The sequence below is a fragment of the Octopus sinensis genome, linkage group LG10 (assembly GCF_006345805.1).
Source record: "Octopus sinensis linkage group LG10, ASM634580v1, whole genome shotgun sequence".
NCBI classification, from domain to species: domain Eukaryota; kingdom Metazoa; phylum Mollusca; class Cephalopoda; order Octopoda; family Octopodidae; genus Octopus; species Octopus sinensis.
In genome coordinates, this window is record NC_043006.1 from 51,304,164 (window position 1) to 51,325,135 (window position 20,972).

The 20,972-nt window shown below is 37.7% G+C and overlaps 1 protein-coding gene across 2 annotated transcripts in view; it reads left to right on the plus strand.

The window, feature by feature from the left end:
- LOC115216563 (tubulin alpha chain) overlaps positions 1–1,846 on the plus strand; it is an 86,994-nt gene extending 85,148 nt beyond the window's left edge. For both annotated transcript variants that reach the window (XM_036506649.1, XM_029786028.2), the window contains exons 2-3: positions 319–541; positions 656–1,846. In XM_036506649.1, the coding sequence (XP_036362542.1) occupies positions 319–541; positions 656–1,782 (1,350 nt within the window). In that variant the 3' untranslated portion in view covers positions 1,783–1,846. The remainder of the gene's footprint in view (positions 1–318; positions 542–655) is intronic.
- Positions 1,847–20,972: the final 19,126 nt, after the last annotated feature.

Consider the following 20,972-nt stretch of genomic DNA (forward strand, 5'->3'; position numbering starts at 1 on the left):
GGTCGGTGTAATCGATCTAATCTCCTCGAAAGTTTCAGACTTTGTACCTACAGTAGAATTTTATTTTGGTGTCTATTCATAGAGCTGAAGCCAAGTGCCAAGCAATTTCATTTCTCAAAAGACTTACGTTCTTATGTGGAAAGCCACTATCATCTGTTCTGTTTTATCTGTTATGCATCTAGAATTAATATTGCAACTCGAGTATGCGGCTAAGATTATTATTTAGTTGCTATTATCAACTAGAGGAATGTAATATTTGTCAATTCCTTGATCGATTGAGTTTTTTTGTTTTAAAAGTATAGAATCTATCTTTTTCAGAGGGAATGTATCAGTATTCATGTCGGACAGGCCGGAGTCCAGATTGGTAATGCCTGCTGGGAACTTTATTGTCTGGAACATGGAATCCAGCCAAGTGGTCAGATGCCATCTGACAAAACAGTTGGCGGTGGAGATGACTCTTTCAACACTTTCTTCAGTGAAACAGGGTCTGGAAAACATGTCCCCAGGGCTGTTTTTGTAGACTTGGAACCCACTGTTGTTGGTGAGTATTTTCATATGTATTTCTGTATCTTATTGTTAAATTTTGGAAATTTTAATTTCATTCAACTTTTGAGCAAATGATTCAAATGAGGTTTTTTTTTTTTTTTACTTTCAGATGAGATTCGTACCGGTCAGTACAGACAACTTTTCCATCCTGAACAACTCATTACAGGCAAGGAAGATGCAGCCAATAACTATGCCAGAGGTCATTATACTGTCGGAAAAGAACATATTGATTTGGTTCTTGACAGAATTCGCAAACTTGCTGACCAATGTACTGGCCTTCAAGGTTTCTTAATCTTCCACAGTTTCGGTGGTGGTACTGGTTCCGGATTCACATCTCTTCTTATGGAACGTCTCAGTGTTGACTATGGAAAGAAGTCTAAACTAGAATTCTCTGTTTATCCTGCTCCTCAAGTAGCAACTGCTGTTGTAGAACCATACAATTCTATCCTGACCACCCATACCACTCTTGAGCACTCTGATTGTGCTTTCATGGTTGATAATGAAGCCATCTACGATATCTGCCGAAGAAATCTTGATATTGATCGTCCCAGCTACACTAACCTGAATCGTTTGATTGCTCAGGTTGTCAGTTCAATCACTGCCTCTCTGAGGTTTGATGGTGCTCTTAACGTTGATCTGACTGAGTTCCAGACCAACTTGGTACCTTATCCTCGAATTCATTTCCCATTGGCTACTTATGCACCAATCATTTCTGCTGAGAAAGCCTATCATGAGCAGTTGAATGTAGCTGAGATTACAAACGCATGCTTTGAACCAGCAAACCAGATGGTTAAGTGTGATCCACGTCATGGGAAATACATGGCCTGCTGTATGTTGTACCGTGGTGATGTCGTACCAAAAGATGTCAACGCTGCCATTGCAACTATCAAAACAAAGAGGTCAATCCAGTTCGTTGACTGGTGTCCAACTGGCTTCAAGGTTGGTATCAATTACCAACCACCAACTGTTGTTCCAGGAGGTGATCTTGCTAAGGTTCAACGTGCTGTGTGCATGTTGAGCAACACCACAGCTGTTGCTGAAGCTTGGGCTCGTCTTGATCACAAATTTGACTTGATGTATGCCAAGCGTGCTTTCGTTCACTGGTATGTGGGAGAAGGTATGGAAGAAGGTGAGTTCTCTGAAGCTCGTGAAGATTTGGCAGCTCTGGAGAAAGACTATGAAGAGGTTGGAGTCGACACATTTGATGCTGAAGAAGAGGAAGGAGATGAATATTAAATAATTTAAAAACGGTGGCACAAAAGAGCTAGCTGAAAATAAAAGCAATCATATCAGCTACAAAGTTTTTTGTTTTACTTAATTTTTTTCAATGGTTTTAACACTAGCGAGAAATTAAACAGTAAGGAAAAGTAGAAGCCAATGACTTCACATTTTAAAGTGAATGAACTCTGGTCGTTTGTTTTATAACTACATTGATGAAACTAAATTGCATGAAAAGTAAAAATTAACTATTGAGAATCTTTAAAATCTGTTTTGTATATATCAGCAAAAGCTAGGAAATGTTACAAGGGGTGGATGATGGTAATACTTGTAGCTATGTATTCAAAATACTGGCAACTAAAAGCATTTGAGCTACCTGGTAATCATGCAGCTTGTTGGACATTAGTTAAATATCCATTAAACTCCTGAAGAAAGAGGCATTTATTAATGTAATCCTTAACGTAATGTCTAAAAGATGAGATGGTCATGGCTGTAATATCTCTGGAGTTCACTAGAAGCATTTTTAACCTGACAAGAGACGTCATTTCTGAGTTCTAGCATGTTCCTTCCCACCTAAAGATTTTTTCAATTTTGATTTACAAATTATTTATGCTTAGTTGTATGTACATTGACTTTTTTGTCTTTTCCTCACCATGACATTGGTAAATACCTCTAGCATGGAGAATGGGTGTTTATTGTATACAAAATTTGGTTATTTGAAGATACAAAAACTAAATTTCTAATGTTTCTTATTTCGTTATTGCCCACGGAGGGGACAGACAAAAGTGATTGTCAATGATATCAACCTTGGCAGAATTTGAATTCAGAATGTAATGGCAGACGAAATACTTATTTCTTTACTACCCACATGGGTCTAAACACAGAGAGGACAGGCTAAGTCGATTATACCGACCTCAGTGCGTAACTGGTACTTATTTAATTGACCATGAAAGGTAAGGTTGACCTTGGCAGAATTTGAACTCAGAACGTACCGGCACACAAAATACCGCTAAGCATTTCACCCGGCGGAAGGAAGATAATTTGAATTCAGTAAGCTAAATTTACAGGATTAGGGGAAAAAATCAAAATTTTGTTTAGTGTACAACTATGCACATAATTTGGTCTTATTGGTCAGCATACAGTAAAGTGATGTGGGCATAAAAGGCTTACAAATGAAATCTCTCGTGGGGAGATAATATTGCTTGTAACTATGTAAAGGCATGGTTGCATGATTAAATTTTGAAACCAAGTTTAGCCTTTGACCGAACTGCATTGCACAATTGTCTTAGTTCACTAATCCTTGTAAGTGGAATTTAGAAGATGGTACTTATCCAGTTATATTATCTGTGACAAGCTGGTCCTTTACAAACTATAGATGTTATCGGAAGTCACTTGGATATCTCGTATCCTTAGAAATGCAGTGACAGGCCTGTTGATGTAACCAGTTCCATTAAATGGCTTGGCTGCTAATATATGTACCCTTAAATCTCAGCAATTAACAGAAATATATTTTCCTAATCACTGACTTTTTTAAAAAGAATCTATATTTAAGCTTGATATTTGAGATATTGATGGATTTGGCTGTTTCATTTTTTGTTCCCAAACGTTGCTCTGGTTGAATTCCAGACCAAATTTATAGCATTATTCTAGGACGCATTTCCAATAATTAATTGTGCCACAATTATGTCTATTGAGGAAAGCCTCAGCAAATGAGAGGATGTGTGAAGACCTAGGGCAACGAAGTTGCTATGCTTTGCTGGATGTGCAACAGTTCTGGTGTATTGAGGAAAAACTTGGGCATAAAAGGTAGTGTGCACTAGTTAGGTCACGTGGTGCAGATTTGGAAAGTTGTAGGAAGACCTGGATGATCACGGAATGACTGAAATATTGGTGCATTGCTGTACTGGAGACCTGTCCACCACAATTGATATCCTGAAGCGAAGTCCCCAAATACACTATAGTGGTTGGTGTTAAGATGGGCATCCAGTTGTAAAAGCCAAGCAAAAGTACTATTGAATCTGGTGTGGCCCTGCCAGTTCCTGTCAATCCATCTAATCTTTGGAAAACTGGCATTGAATGCAATCAAGTTACTTGTGACCTGCTGTACAATGCTGCCATTGCAATTATCAAGATGGAGGTCATCTGTGACCTCTTCGTAATAATTCTCCAGAGCTACCAAATTTGAGAACTTAGTGTCAAATCGAAAGTTCACTAAGTTTTCAAATTTGGTAGCTCTGGAGAATTATTACGAAGAGGTCACAGTTGATATATTTTTACTAGACGTTATACTAAATTGAAAGATGTATATAAAAATTTTTTCGTTCATATATTTTACCTGCAAGAAAGAAGCCTAAGCTAACTTAATCAATTTGCAGAAAAAAAACAATAGTAAAAATTTATACATTTAATGGAAGAGACATTAAGCTCTTTGGTAATTTTTTTTTCCATGCGCATATTTAGATTGACCTCCCTCGTATACCACCATTAAATAAAAACTTATTCCTTATCTGGATTTCGTTCTAAAATGGTACGAAAGGAATTTTATCAGTCATTTGAATTATCGCCCTTGGACTTCATGGTACAAGCAAATTTAAACATCCTGTGGGCCTGTGATTAAAAGCAGTCCTTGCATTGACATATAACTATTATCAGATAATGTAGGACTACATTATCTGATATCATACTTATTTAAAACGATAATGTGTGTTTTGAGAGACTTGGTTCCTATTTCTAACACGTGTTTCAAAAGAGGGTTAATTGGTGATAATGGTCGTTAAGGAGTTTTGCCTTTAAATGCAATACTGAAATGAGAAACTAACATATCAAATAGTACATTTTAGGATTAATATTTCTGTCAAACTGGAATTTCAGCTACTCAAGGAGTGAATTTGGTGCTGCTTTGCAGACACGTAGTAGTAGTAGTCAGCTGCCACCTGCCTTGATATCTAGTTTCCATGGTGTTAGTATCTTGGAAGCTTTCTCCTTGCTCATCATTCATTGAACCAAGATTTACAGGGAATGCACTTTTACACTCATGTTGCAGTCCTGTGCTCGAAGACTGAACAGGATCTGCATAAATTCTTTATGATTTGACCACTTCCTGATTCCTAGGAAATTAGACACAGCAGCAAAAGCATTCGATGCTTTTTTTTTTTTTTTTTTTTTCAATGCTTGACATAGTCTCCAAAAACTACTCACCCTGCAATAGCTGCCTAATCTGACATACCTTAATTTTCTAACAAGGCAAAGCTAGAAACTTTCTGCTTAAGTATTTCAAAAAAAAAAAAAGTCTCAGTGTCTCCCTGTCTCCTACATTACACACTATATGGGGTACTCACTGTTTCATGTCAAAGTAAGGTAAGCTTTCTTTACAAAATCTGATTTTTTTTTTTTCCCTGCCTAGCTAAAGTGTAACATCCACAAATACAGCAGACATTGGGATTGCTTTTGCATTTTCTTCTCTCACAACTGGTTGTACTTCTGAAATATGAAACGTGTATTCAAGCCAGTTGTTACCGGAGAAAAGCATTTCTCAAAAATGTCAAGTTACATCATCATCATTTAACGTCCGCTTTCCATGCTAGCGTGGGTTGGATGGTTCAACTGGGGTCTGGGAAGCCAGGAGGCAGCACCAGGCCCAGTCTGGTCTGGCAGTGTTTCTACAGCTGGATGCCCTTCCTAATGCCAACCACTCCGTGAGTGTAGTGGGTGCTTTCTACGTGGTGCCAGGCGAGGCTGGCAACAGACACGATCGGTTGGTGCTTTTTATGTGCCACTGACACGGAGGCCAGTCGAGGTGATGCTGGCAACGGCTACGTTCGGATGGTTCTTTTATGTGCCACCATGTAAGGCGGCGAGCTGGCAGAAGCTTTAGCACGCCGGGCGAAAGGCGTAGCCGTATTTCGTCTGCCGCTACGTTGTGAGTTCAAATTCCGCCGAGGTCAACTTTGCCTTTCATCCTTTCGGGGTCGATAAATTAAGTACCAGTTACTCACTGGGGTAGATGTAATCGACTTTATCCCTTTGTTTGTCCCCTCTATGTTTAGCCCCTTGTGGGCAATAAAGAAATATCTTTTATGTGCCACCGGCACTGGTATCACAACTACAATTTCCATTGATTTTTGAGCGATTTTGATTCCGATACAAATTAAGGAAATTCAGATTTGTGATGGTAAAGTTCCATAAGGAGCATATATGTTCTTTGACCAAGCTAGACAAAAAAATAACTTTGACTCATGTGACCTCATTATTTCAACATTAAGTGGCCATTCAAATTACCAGAATTTTAACTATTTCTATTTCTTATGAAATAGAGGGTTCAGCATCACATGTCTCACCTGGTTTGCAATGATAGTCACACTAAATCAGGCACTGGGCATACCTACAAATTAAAAAAATATGAAACATGATGTCAAGGACCACAGCAACATGTTTATTAACATCTGATTATATACAGAACATTTCTATTATGAAATTTAAAACTGGTTATATTGAAAACAGTGAAAATTGCTTAAGTTTGGTGCTTTTTATTCACTGAAGATATTTAAAATCATGACTTTTGTAGTTGCATTTGCTTTAAATGACAGTGAAAAAGAAACTGTTTTCTAAGTTATGTCTAGTTCCTTATGTGTATCTGCATTTGATGCAGCCAAATCTGTCCTTAGATATGGTGACAACCCTGGAAATGATGAAAAATAGATATTTGAATTTGAAAAATCTTGATGTGACAGAGCTAAACAGATTTCATTTTTAAAACTGGCACCCCCAAATTACTAGGAAACATCTCCAGCACAAAACAAAAACCAATGTTTCCTAGTGTAGTCTATCATTACTTGAAAGAAATCTGCTCAGAGGATGTGGCGTGTCTTTTATCTCACCCAACAAACAGGATACATGCAGTCACTTTCGGATGCAACAGTATCCTGCACCTGCTCATGGGGTACTCTGTGTTTAGATGGTGACATTCAACTTGTGCTGGTGGGTTGCTCATTGTATTTTATTTGTACTTATATATTCATACATACATCTGCATGTCCTATAACCTTTTGCAATATGTTTTTATATAAATTAATTTATTTTGGTGGTAAATTAAAAAAAAAAAGATTATTTGGATTGACAAAAACACCTTGCAGTGTTTAGGCAAGATCCTTTTTCAATCTCTGGAGATTTTGGTTGCTGTTAGCTACCGGCCGGGCATCCACGTAGAGACACCCTCACTCACTGCCATTGTAGCTGTACTCTTCAAAGTAACGATTTCAAATTTTTGCCACAAGGGGGAGGAGAATAAGTTGATTACATGGACCTCTGCGTAACTGGTACGTATTTAATCGACCCCAAAAGGATGAAGGCAAAGTCAACCTCAGCGGAATTTGAACTCAGAATGTAGCAACAGAAGAAATACTGCTAAGCATTTTGCCAGCTTGTCACCTTATGTACCCTTCATGATAACAGCAATGGAAGCCGCCTATCATAATCACACATAATGTTATCAGAGATCAAGCCTACTTACAGTATGTAGGTAATTACTGGGGTCGACATAATCAACTATCCCTTATCCCTATCCCCAAAATTTCAGGCCTTGTGCCTACAGTAGAAAGAATTATTTATATCACTCAAGTGGAGGGATGACAAAATCGTTAGAGTGTCAGTGGGATCAACTGACCCCTCCCCTCAAAAGTGTTGGCCTTGTGCCAAACTCCGAATTCATTTACTATTATCAAAGTGGTGAGCTGGCAGAATTGTTAGGGAGTTGACAAAACTACTTTGCAGAATTTTTTTCCAGCTCTTTACGTTCTGAGTTCACATCCTGCTGAGGCCAATTTTGCCTTTAGTCCCTATGAGGTCGATAATATAAATTGTCAATCAAGTACTGGGATTGATGATAATCCATTAATCCTCCTTTACTCAAAATTGCCGGCCTTGTGCCATATTTAGAAATTAGGGTTAGTAATATTTATTTCTTTATTGCTCACAAGGGGCTAAACATAGAGGGGACTGACAAAGGGATTAAGTCGATTACATCGACCCCAGTGCGTAACTGGTACTTGTTTAATCGACCCCGAAAGGATGAAAAGCAAAGTCAACCTCGGCGGAATTTGAACTCAGAACATAACGGTAGACGAAATACCTATTTCTTTACTACCCACAAGGGGCTAAACACAGAGGGGACAAACTAGGACAGACAAACAGATTAAGTCGATTACATCGACTCCAGTGCGTAACTGGTACTTATTTAATCGACCCCGAAAGGATGAAAGGCAAAGTCGACCTCGGCGGAATTTGAACTCAGAACGTAACGGCAGACGAAATACTGCTGAGCATTTCGCCCGTCGTGCTAACGATTCTGCCAGCTCGCCGCCCAAGGGTTAGTAATATTAATACCGGCTGTAAGGCGGCGAGCTGGCAGAACTGTTAACACGACCGATTAAATACTTAGCAATATTACGTCTGTATTTATGTTGTGAATTCAAATTCTGTTGAGGTTGACTTTTCCTTTCATCCTTTCGGGGTCGATGTAATCGACTAGCACCCTTCCCCGAAATTGCTAGTTTTATGCTAAAATTTGAAACCTGTATCAGTACCGTTTTCACTTCATGCTATTATTATAGTTCTCTTGTCTGTCCTGATCTACTAGAACTGTAAAATGTATTCTGATCGTAACCATCCCGTATTTTATATTGTTTTTTATTTATCAAATGTTATTAATCGTTCCTTTATTCATTTATATCATACGGTGAGTTTTCGTTTATTTATTTGTTTAATTTTTTAGTAACAATCTTGTTAGGGACACCATTGCTGGTTTGCTGTGTATAGCAATCCCTACATGCGTGGATCTTCTTGACCAATGGCTTTGGAAACCATTTGGAACATTTGATGTCTTCCATGCGAAATGAAACTTTTGTTGAGGTGACCACAAGGATTACGAACGAACTGTCTGGATCTTAACAATTCTAAATAGCTCTTTCTCATTACAAAGGTTTGGAAGCTTTGCGGATATATTATTGACCATATCAAAATATGTTACACGTAGTAAGCTCTCTTTTCGCATGACATCGGTGATTGTAGCTGTCGTCTTTATATTTATTAGTGGAATTTGCTTTTCATAATCACAAGGTCGTCAAACGATGATTGGATCCTAAATAAGCTCAGTTTATATTAAAAGTTATCATCCGGTTATTGTTATCTATGGTTCGAAAACTACTATCGTTACTTTAAAAAAAAAAATGAGAAATCAATTTTATAGTGTAGGGGAGAGAACTCAATAGTATCCGCACGATTTCAAAACCAGTTCAGATGTTTAGCATCTTTCACGAATAAGATTGTGTTGGGCGAGTATCTTCTTCTAGAGTTCAGGGATGACCAAATAACGAATATTGGGCAGAAGACGTCTCAGTCATTACACTGCAGTCATGCCGGAGCATCACTTCGAGGAATTTTTAGTCGAATGAATTGACCCCAGTTCTTATTTTTTTAAAGTCTTGTAACTTATTCTATCGGTTTCTTTTGCCAGCCTGCTAAGTTGTGAAGCAATGGTGGGGGACAAACACAATGACACTCACACATAGATATACATGACAGGCTTCTTTCAGTTTCTGTCTACCAAATCCACTCACAAGGCTTTGGTCGGCCCAAGGCTTTAGGAGTAGACACTTGCCTTAGGTACCACCCAGTGGAACTGAACCTGTAACCAAGTGTTTAGGAAGTAAACTACATTCCACACAGCCACGCCTGCGCCTATATATATATATGTATATATATGCATATATATATATATATTTATTCATATATATATGTATGTATGAATATATATGTATATGTGTACATGTATGAATATGTATGTATTTATATATATATATGTGTATGTATATATATATGCCTATATATGAATATATGTCTATATATATATATATATATTTATATATGTATGTATCTTATCTATCTATGTATATATATATATATTCGATGTAGTTAGCCAAGTTCATATTTTAACAGAGTGCTCATATGGTATCTGCTGAAATTTAAGATCCCTCCTCCTTTGCAGTATATATATATATATATATATATATATATATGAGAGAGAGAGAGAGAGATCATCATTATCCTTTAATGTCCATATTCCATGATGTTGGCATGGATTGATATATATATATATATATATATATATATAATATATATATATATTATATATATATATACACACACACACAACTAAAATGAATAAAATTATTTAGTTGTCATATGCCAACAAAATAATTATTGGTCACCAGCAGCAATTATTTTGACTGGGTATATAGTTTGTTGTTATTAGGATTCAAAATTTGAATGTGCTCAACTGTAAGGAGGTCAAAATGGTGACCAGGTTGAGTGGAAATATGACTGTAGAATGCCTGTTGTTCTTATAATGGTGACATGAGGTGCAGTCAGTGTTTTTATAATAGGCCTCAATATCTCTGCTTTCCAATGAGGAACAATTCTTGAAAAGCATCTACTGGTTCCCCATTTAGTGCCATAAAAAACCAAAGTATGCTTTCTCTCTCTCTCTCTCTCTCTCTCTCTCTCTCTCTCTCTCTCTTTCTCTCTCTCAGTGCAAATGTGTGTGTGTAAGTGTGTTATGCATGTATGTATGTATGCATGTATGTGTCCTCATGTCCTTATAATAATCATAATGTAAATACACTCATACATATATATATATATATATATATATTAAACCAAAACTCTTAGCAATACTTTGGCTCAATGTCAAATTACACTGGGCAACAAGAAATTTTTTTGCCTGGTGCCTGGAATATTTCAACGAATTCATAAGTAATTTTGCCTGCTAAATTAAAAAATAACTTCAGTTTTTCTCTATCAGGTCTAGTTTTCTGACTAGACCTGATAGAGAATTTTATTCATATAAAAGGCATATAATATGAATCAATATAGCATAACACAAAACAAAACAAAGTAGAAATAAAAATTCAAAATTGAAAATGCACATTGGCAAAGATTTTTGGCAGAAAATTCAAAGAATAAATTTACACTTGAATGTTGAGCAACAGTAGTATCTCATTTTAAACACCAGCAATAGTCTGTTATCATCACAGCGTCCCAATGTCCTTGATGCCAAGTTTCCATCTCCTTGTTGTCCTGATGGAATCGTTCACCTTGTTCATCGCTAACATCTCCAAGATTTTCAAGAAAATGATCAAGATGACTAAAAAGCCAAAGTATTTTGATGCTTTTATTCGTGCCAATATCACGAAAAGTTGATATCAAGTTGGTAACAAGATCTTTATAGTTTTCACTTTTGTGATTCCCAAGGAAATTTTACACTACTTCTGCAATGGCTAGCCAAGCTGATGCTTCATTTTCGCTCATCATTTTCACAAAATTTGTGTCCCTCAAGTGCTTACAGATCTGTGGTCCATCCAAAATCCCTACTTTAAGTTTTTCAATCCTCAAGTCTGGAAATACACTGCAGATATACTTGAAGCATTCCTCTGTCAAGAGCTTTGGCGAATTGTTTGATCAATCTGAGTTTGATGTGCAAAGGGGGAGAAAATGATCTTATCTCACTCAACTAAAGGTTCTTCCAATATTATGGCAGCTCTACATGGAGCCATATTTGTTTGAGCTGGCCAGTCTTTCTTAACATAGTGGTTTACTCAGTCTCTACTGTCCCACATGCATAGAAAGCATGGGTATTTGGCATAACCAGATTGCTGTCTGATGAGAAAGACCCATTTATGATCATGATACAGTATCTTCTCTAAAACCAACTGAACTTCTTCATATTTTTCCTTCAGAGTTGTTGAGTGACTTGAGTGCTGTATTCCTCAATGCCAAGTTTATTAAGAAGCCCACTGACATCTCTGCAGTAAAGCAACACTTCCCCTTTTGTGAAGAAAGAAAGGAGTCCTTCATGTCGGCTCCGATAAAAGGTTATATGTATACCATTCTCTAGAAGATTCTTCTCTTTCAGTCGGGAAGCCAACAGCTCTACAGAATTTTTGGGGCAGTTCAAGTCATGATCTAGATCATTCAGCTCTACCTGGGAGAATAGCTGAGGTAAAGTCTCACCTGAAAAGTCTTGATCTCTAGTGTCATCTTCAGGTGATGTATCTTCTTTGGTTGATGGTAAAGTTATCTGAGGCAAGACATTGAAGACAGGAACAGGAAACTCTTCACTGTGTGGAACTGGTCTAACAGCAGAGGCAAGAATAGGATAGACAAGCGTTTGTCGATTTTTCCAGTTAATACCCCTCAAATTTAGATTACAAACATATCAATCGTCCACGTGATTATAGGGATTCCACCATACCACTGGTATAACAAACCTCATAATTTTCCTTGTCTCTTTAGTCCATTAATGCAAATGTTCTGTACAATATTCGCAGACACTATGTGGTACCCAATATTTATCTTGATCTCCCAGCTTGATCCCAAAATATGCCATGTATGCTCTTTCAACAAAATCAGTGATGTTTTTTTTCAATTTTCAGGTAATGTGTATTCTCCACAAACATAACAAAACATTTGGAGAATTAATGCAACACTTTCTTGAAGAGGACATCTTGCTCATTTTCTATTGCTTAGTACAACACAACATCAAAAAAGTATGGAAAAAGAAAAAAAAACTTAGAATTAGAATAAGGTAATGAACACTGCATACTGGATGTGTACACATACATAGTAACTATAGAAATGTTCAATAACTTAAAAACTAGATCTGATAGCTCAAAAAGAAGGTTATATTTGAATTCAAGAGACCGATTTTGTATGGGAATGATGTCTATTTCCTAAATACAAAAAAGCTTGTAGACCAGTGTAATCTCTTAAATTGCAGTTTTAATATATTTTAATAAAAAATTTCTATTGTCAATTTTATATACCATTTTTACTCAATTCCTACAGCTCACACTCTACTGTTCTCATTTACTGCAATCACCTAGTTTCTTGTCCATCCACCTATTTCTCACTCTCCTTTAGTGCCATTCTTTGTTATCTAATCCTGTTCCTCTCAGGTTATTATAACACCCTATTTCCCACAAGGGAAGTCATATTCCCTCCACCCATCTTTTGATTGGAATTTGGTATAAACTTGATATTTCACATGGTGGTAGGACATTGCTGGTGCTTTTAGTTTCTGTATTGAATTGCACCAGGATTGAAATGCACATAAAAGCAATAAGTGATGACAATATTCTAGTGATGACCTTATAGCAATCTACTATCACACCAATAAAAAGAAATTACACTTAAAGCAATACGCAGCATGCACATGGATGCAATTTTCATACTTGAGAGGGTTGTAATGTGATGACAGACTCTTAAAATTCTCTGTGCATAAACATAGAAAAGCTCCCAAACCATGTCAAATGTATTATAACTGAAAGTTACAAACCACCAGTATCACATGGGTTGGGGTGTATTAAACCCCTCCTATAGGTAACATAGTTAAGTAGTCTTTCACAGCTTTCAAATATAGTGTACCTTGGCCCAATTTATCCAATATATCTCATAAATCTTTACTTTTATGGATGACTGGATGTGATGTGAGAAAGATTTGGTTACTATTTCTGGCAGATAAAGTGACCATTTAGAGGTACCCTTATTGGCTTATGGATGTTGTTATTTAGCCTGAAGAAATATATGATCAAAGATGCTCCAGCCTTCACTATCCATCTTTTTGTTTACTCATGACATCAGAAAAATGGGAAATGTATTGAATGACATGTACAAAAAATAAATAAATAAATGAATTTCAATTATTTCAAATTTTGTTCTGTGCTTGAGAAGGAAAATGAAAGAGTTTGCAGTATTTGTGAGCAGGTCTCAAAGGAAGGGGAGATAATTATTTTAAGAATTATGTCTTAATTTCACAGAAAATTGTGAAATTTTTATGTTTAGAGTAAAATATAATATTTGTTAGTAGGCACTGTGAAGGCTAAGGATGTTTCAGTACTATTTAGTCTTGTAAGGAGAGTATAGTTATCTGAAGCCTTATTGATCAGTGGAAAGAGTTTATCAAATATACAAATGTTAAGAATAGTTTTGACTACTCGTTACTATTTTACTTGTTTCAGTCATTTGACTGTGGCCATGCTGGAGCACCGCCTTTAGTCGAGCAAGTCGACCCCAGGACTTATTCTTTGTAAGCCTAGTACTATTCTGTCGGTCTCTTTTGCCGAACCACTAAGTTACGTGGACGAAAATACACCAGCATCAGTTGTCAAGCGATGTTGCGGAGACAAACACAGACACACAAATATATATATATATATACTTATATACGACGGGCTTCTTTCAGTTTCTGTCTACCAAATCCACTCACAAGGCTTTGGTCGGCCCAAGGCTACAGTAGAAGACATTTGCCCAAGGTGCCACACAGTAGGAATGAACCCGGAACCATGTGGTTGAAGCAGTCCACTTACTTAAATTAAGATAAATCAGATAGGTTTCGATATATTCAATGGCATAAGCCAAAAGATTACCCTTAAAATCAATAGATGCCTATTAGTTAGAGAAAGAAAGTGAAAAAAATCCTACCTTTAGTTGTTAGTGACTACCAAAGTGGTACAGAGATAATATCAAAAGAATAGAAATTAATTTCCCAGAAACTTTTTTATTATAGCATCATACTTTGTCTGCTAATAAAGATCAGATTTTCTCCTAAGCTTGAAAATTAGCAATTTTCTTTGGAAATGATTCTTACTGTACTGAAATTATCTCCCCTTTTCCTTCAGAATCACTAACATTTGCTGCTCGGTTGGTTTTTGTATTCTTTTTCTAGTTCTTTTAGTTTCTTTTACTTATTTCAGCCATTCTGGGCATATTGCCTTAATAGGTCTGATTAAACAAATCGGCCCTGGCACTTGTGTGTGTGTGTGTGTGTTTTGGAAACTTATTCTATTAGCAGTCTTTTTTGCCAAACAACTAAGTTATGGTGATGTAAACAAACCAACACCAGTTGTGAAGCATGGGGTGGACAAACACACATACACACACACACACACACACACATACAAATACATACATTCCTACACACCATTTTTTATCAACTAAATCTACTCACATGGCATTGATTAGCCTGGGCTATGGTAGAAAAGAAACTTGCCCAAGGTGCCTGCAGTGGGACTGAACCTGAAAATCATATTCATGCTTAATTTCAATTCATTGCAGTTTATTTTAGTAGGTCAACCTATCTGGTTCATCTAAACACATGCCATTTGTCCACTTGAGCTATGTTGGTCAATGTCTTCTTCCATTTTAAAAAAGCTCATAGGATACTGGTTTGAGGTAAATTTGGCTACTATTTCTTGTGGGCTCTTTCTCTGATGATCCAGTTATGTGTGATGGTGGTGGAATAGTATGGTAGACAAAGCCATTAGAGCAAAGAAACAGGCCTGGAAGGGTGGGAGTAGCACCTGATCCAGCAGCTTGATACCCCTGTAGTTATTTCTATCTAAAGCATCACCTTTACCCATGTAGCAGCTGACTATAGTGCTGCTATGCCAGTCGTTGGGTATGACTCCATCATGAACTACCTGGTTTACAATGCGGGTGACTAGGCCTTGGCCCACACCACCAGATGTTTTAAGCATGTAGCAGGGAACTGTACCAGGTAGCCAAAGGGAGGCTGGGTGGCAGGTATACATAGCCAAGAGCGAAGCAGAAAAGAAGTTTGCCAATGTCCAGCAACGTGAGGACCAAAGAACTGAGGTATTTTGGATTGCAAGACAGTGTGTGAGAGAAAATTTTGATGTCACAGGAGAGAAATATGTCCGCATGGATGATAGTGCACTTGCTTTTAATGATTCTGAAAAGAAAGAGGCTTGGAGAAGCCATTATGAAAGACTGCTGAATGTGGAGAATGAATGGAAAGAGGAGAGCTGGCCAAATGTTGACCTAGTAGAGGGACCAGATATCTGAATAGACAGCTCCCTAGCAGATAAAGCAATTAAGGGTATGAAGCCAGGAAAAGCCCCCGGCCCATCAGGAATCACTGCTGAGATGCTTAAAACATCTGGTGGTGTGGGCCAAGGCCTAGTCACCCGCATTGTAAACCAGGTAGTTCATGATGGAGTCATACCCAACGACTGGCATAGCAGCACTATAGTCAGCTGCTACATGGGTAAAGGTGATGCTCTAGATAGAAATAACTACAGGGGTATCGAGCTGCTGGATCAGGTGATGAAGGTCACTGAGAGGGTTATAGCCCATCTCATTAGGGAGAGAGTCTGCTTAGATGAGATGCAGTTCGGTTTTGTGCTGGGTAGAAGCACCACTGATGCCATATTCCTGGTTCGATAACTGCAGGAAAAATACCTAGCTAAAGATAAACCCCTATACTTAGCTTTTGTGGACTTGGAGAAAGCTTTTGACAGGGTCCCCCATTCCCTTATCTGGTGAGCGATGCGGAAACTGGAGATTGACGAATGGTTGATAAGGGCTGTACAGGCCCTTTACAGGGAGGCCGTTAGTAAGGTTAGGATTGGCAATGAGAATAGTGAAGAATTCTGAGTAGAAGTAGGGGTCTACCAAGGTTCAATCCTCAGTCCCCTTTTATTCATCATAGTCCTCTAGGCTATAACAGAGGAATTCAAGACAGGTTGTCCCTGGAAGCTCCTCGATGCTGATGACCTGGCCCTCATAGTTAAATCACTACTGTAATTAGAAAAGAAATTTTGGGTGTGGAAGTTAGGTTTAGAATCAAAAGGACTTAGAGTCAATGTAGCAAAGCCCAAAGTTCGAGTGAGTATGAAGGCGAACTCATCACACACACCCTCAGGTAGGTGGCCTTGCTCGATCTGTAGAAATCCACTCACAAGGATTCGGTCAGCATGAGGCTATAGTAGAAGACACTTGCCCAAGGTGCCACACAGTGGGACTGAACCAGGAACCATGTGGTTGGTAAGCAAGCTACTTACCACACAGCCACTCCTGCGCCTACGTATTTTCTTTTAATATATTTTAATAAATGTGTTATATATTTTTATTTATTAATTTATTAATTTTTGGGCATGAAAATGTTTATTTTAGCAAAAGAAATAATTAAAATTTAAAAAAATATAAATACCTATTGGTCGCAGAAACCCACAATATACTGAGGAGTCCACAGTATAAATTTACATATATTAGCCAGAAAAATCCATGATGTACTGAGGGCACAATAGGTGGACCATGACATGGCGAATGATTACTGTATATATGTGGGTGGGGCTGTTGTAGGTGTGTGTGGGGATGTTTTTATCCCTGAGTATTTGTGTCCCCTTGAAATCATGCTACAGTTATAAAATGTCTTTCATTTCTAATAATCTTCTGTGAAAGCAGCCAAGGGAAATATTACCTTACTTGGAAACAGTGATGGCTGGTAATAGAAAGGACATCTCAACATAAAGTATCTACTTCAATGAATTCTGTTATATGTATATATATATATATATATATATATATATGAGACCCCCTTCGGTCATGACACAGACCATGGGATTGCACCTGGAAAGTTACCCTCCCAGGCACAAGTCCAGGCAAGGTTGTTTATGGAAGACCAGCAGTCGCCCATGCATACCGGCCACCCCTCTTCACGCCACCAGTGTCATCCAAGGGGGAAGCAAAGGTCGATACAACTTGGCACCTGTAACGTTGCAACTCATTTCTACAGCTGAGTGAACTGGAGCAACGTGAAATAAAGTGTCTTGCTCAAGAACACAACACGCAGCCCGGTCCAGGATTCGAACTCACAACCTCACGATCGTAAGCTCGACACTCTAACCACTGAGCCATATGCCTTTAGACACACACACACACACACACACACACACATATCTACACATACATGTGTGTGTGTGAATATATGTAGGAGTATATATAAATATTATCGATGTCACATACATAACATATGTTTTGTTTATAAGCTCTTTAGCTCTTGTCAAACTGTCCAACCCATATAATAATAATAATAATAATAATAATTGTGTACAGTGCTCAGGTGCACTACAACTCATCTAAAGTGTATATATAATCAGGTGTAGTTTCGGCGGATTTCGGAAAGCATGAGGGCCTTAAAGGATGCAGTGTCATGGCAGTCAACAACTGACGCAGGCAGTTTATTCCATGCTTCAGCAACTCTGAGCGTGAAAAAATGTTTCCGAAAGTCATGGGAGCTGTGTTGTTTTCTGACTTTGTAGGCATGTCCACGTGTGTTAGACACATGGAGATCAAAAAGGTGTTCAGTGTTGTTGTTGGTGAGGTAGTTGATAACTTTGTGGATGTTCACCAAGTCCGTCGCCAGACGCCGGAGCTTCAGTGAATCCATGCCCAGGGAAACAAGGCGCTCAGAATATGGTAGGTGTCTGATGGAGGGTATGCGTTTGGTTGCACGTCTCTGGACAGATTCCAGGAGGTCAATGTTCTGAGCAAGATAGGGGTTCCAAACTGATGATGCGAATTCCAAGTGTGGTCGTACCATAGCTGTATACAGTTTTAAATAGATGGCTGGAGAGCGGCTAACAAAAGTCTTGCTGAGTGATGCCAAGATACCCTCGGCCTTCTTGACAATTTTAGAGATATGCTTTGTCCAACGCAAATCACTGCTGACAGTGATGCCTAGGTCACGCTCGCAAGAGGATTTCTTGATATCAGTGTTGTGGAGGGAGTATGTGGATGCAGGGTTTTTTCTCCCAAAATGCATGGTGGTACACTTGTCCACAGCCAGTTTCAGTTGCCAGTCTGTGATCCATTGCTGCATTGTGTCTAGGTCTGATTGCAGGAAAGAGTTGTAGACATATCATCATGGAAGACAGTCATTAAATGATGACAATATATGAACATTCATTTGTATATGTATATAAATTATACATTGTGTGTGTGTGTATGGAAGGTGCCATGTTGTAGGTGCTTCGCCGTTTCTGTTTCCTGTCCACAGAAATAATTTTAAAAAGCAGATGTTTGTTTACATTTTCCCAGTTTCCAATTAGATGGAACAGTAAGGGCTAAAGGGTGGTACTTCTTAATAAATTATAATTTATAGTACATTTTCATGTACTGAAATATATCAAAGTAGTAAGAAATAGGAGATGCATAAACCTCCAAGCATGGAATCTATGGCCTGAAGTAGATTCCTGATAATTGCTATTCTATCCTGTTTTCTTTAGAAAATCAAATCTCCTGTACTTGACAGAATGCTGAGCAGTATTTCTTCTGGCAGCTTACATTCTGTGTTCAAATCCCACCAAGGCTGATTTTTCCTTTCTTCCTTTCAGGGTCAATAAAATAAAGTACCAGTCAAGTACTGAAGTCAGTGTATTTAGCTTGTCAATTTCCCTCAAAACTGCAAGCCTTGTACCAAAATTTGAAACTTTATTTTATCAATCCTGGATGGATAAAAGGCAAACTTGATCTGGACCATATTTGAACCCAAAACTTAAAGAGCCATAACTTAATACAACACATTTTGTCCATCTGTCTAATGATTCTATTCTGTCAGTCCATTAACATTTTCAATTATTTCATTAATGCCTTTGGGATATTAATTAACATTCTAATATCCTATTTCCTTCCTCTCATTACAGAAGTCAGTTGAATCAATTATAAGCCAATGAAGAGCTCATCTTGCAAGAATTAGCAATGCAATACATCTCAGATCATTCCCTGACATATTAATAAAAAAGGACAGGGCATTAAATAATGTAGTCAGGATAAAAGACGGGATGTCCATGGATGGAATGCTTTTGATCATAGATCTCTAGAATTTTGCTCATTCATGTCCAACATGGGGCTAAATTGCTTCATCATGGATCAGATCAATCATTGACAAGTGCTATTGATTGTGAAAATCAAACAATTTATTTATTTCCATTGGGAATTATACAAAACATTTAGCATCTCATTTTTTTCTAATATGTATTTGTTATGCATGTGCATGTGGGGATGTGCAAAATTATGTTTTTAATGCTTATTGAACTGTAAACAACACACACACACAAAAGTGTGTTGTTTCTTAGGAGGCGAATCCCCTTCTATAAAAACTTCTGGTAACTGTCTTTCAGGGGTTTCTTCCCTTTTCTGTCTTTTTGGCTCAGGTAAGAGAACCGAAATTTTGTTTGATAACTGAGGCATATTCATCTCGAATTTTCTGTTCAAAAACCAATTTGTTTGACATGTGACATGTTTGAGAAGTGAGGTTGCTCTGTACACATATACTTACAAATACATACACATACACAAGCGCAATGTGTGTGTGCAATGGGCTTGCACAGAGTTTCTGTCTATCAAATTCATTCCCTCAGCATTGGTCAGCCCAGGGCAAGAGTAGAAAATGCTTGTCCAGGGTGTTGTGCTGTGGGACTCAACTCAAAATCACGTAGTTGCAAAGAAAACCTAAGCAAAAAGAAATTTTAGCCTAAAAAGAATTTAATACATCCTTTATTGTTTTTCTTGTCAATGGTATCCCAATTGATCAACTAAACTGCCTTCTTGTTAAATCACAATGCACGTGGTTGAGTATTCCTCAGATACTGGTAAGTAGAATAGACAAGGTATAGTGATAAAGCTGACCACAGCCCATCTGTTGGCCTTCTCCTTTCTACTCACGTTGTCAACTTGACACTATGATAGAATATTCAAGACGTCACACACTGAGATGGAACCCTGGACTTCGTTACAAGCAAAGTAAATCACTCGGTCATGCCTGATATATTAACAATAGAAGACATGACAATGAACAAAAAGGAGAGGAAAGAGAAGAGAGAAAGAGACAGCGCCAAAATACAATGAAGTTACTTTAGCGACATCAGTTGAAAAGCTACACTTCATTGTTTTTCCAGCATTTTCTTTTTTCCTCTTGATCTTTGAAAAATGTTTTTATTTTTTTCTCTCCATGCCTTTCTTCCCTGCTTTTCTTTTCTAGCTCTTTCTCAAATTTCCCCACTTCCATCTCTTTCCCTCTCTAACGATCTCACACATTCACACTCATTCATTTTGCTTAATGGTAAGTTGCATTGTGTGATAGAGATATTCTTTATTCTTTCTATTTTTTTTTGGTTTTTACTAATGCACTCTCTTTTTGTCTGTCTTTTTTATCCAACCATCCATTCATTCTCTCTCCATTTTCTCATCTTATTTTATATATAGCAAGTTTTCTTTTTTTAATTTTTTTCTCCATTTACCCTCCCCAATAATTTCTTCCTCTCACTCTTTCTGTCTCTTTTTAATCTTATAGT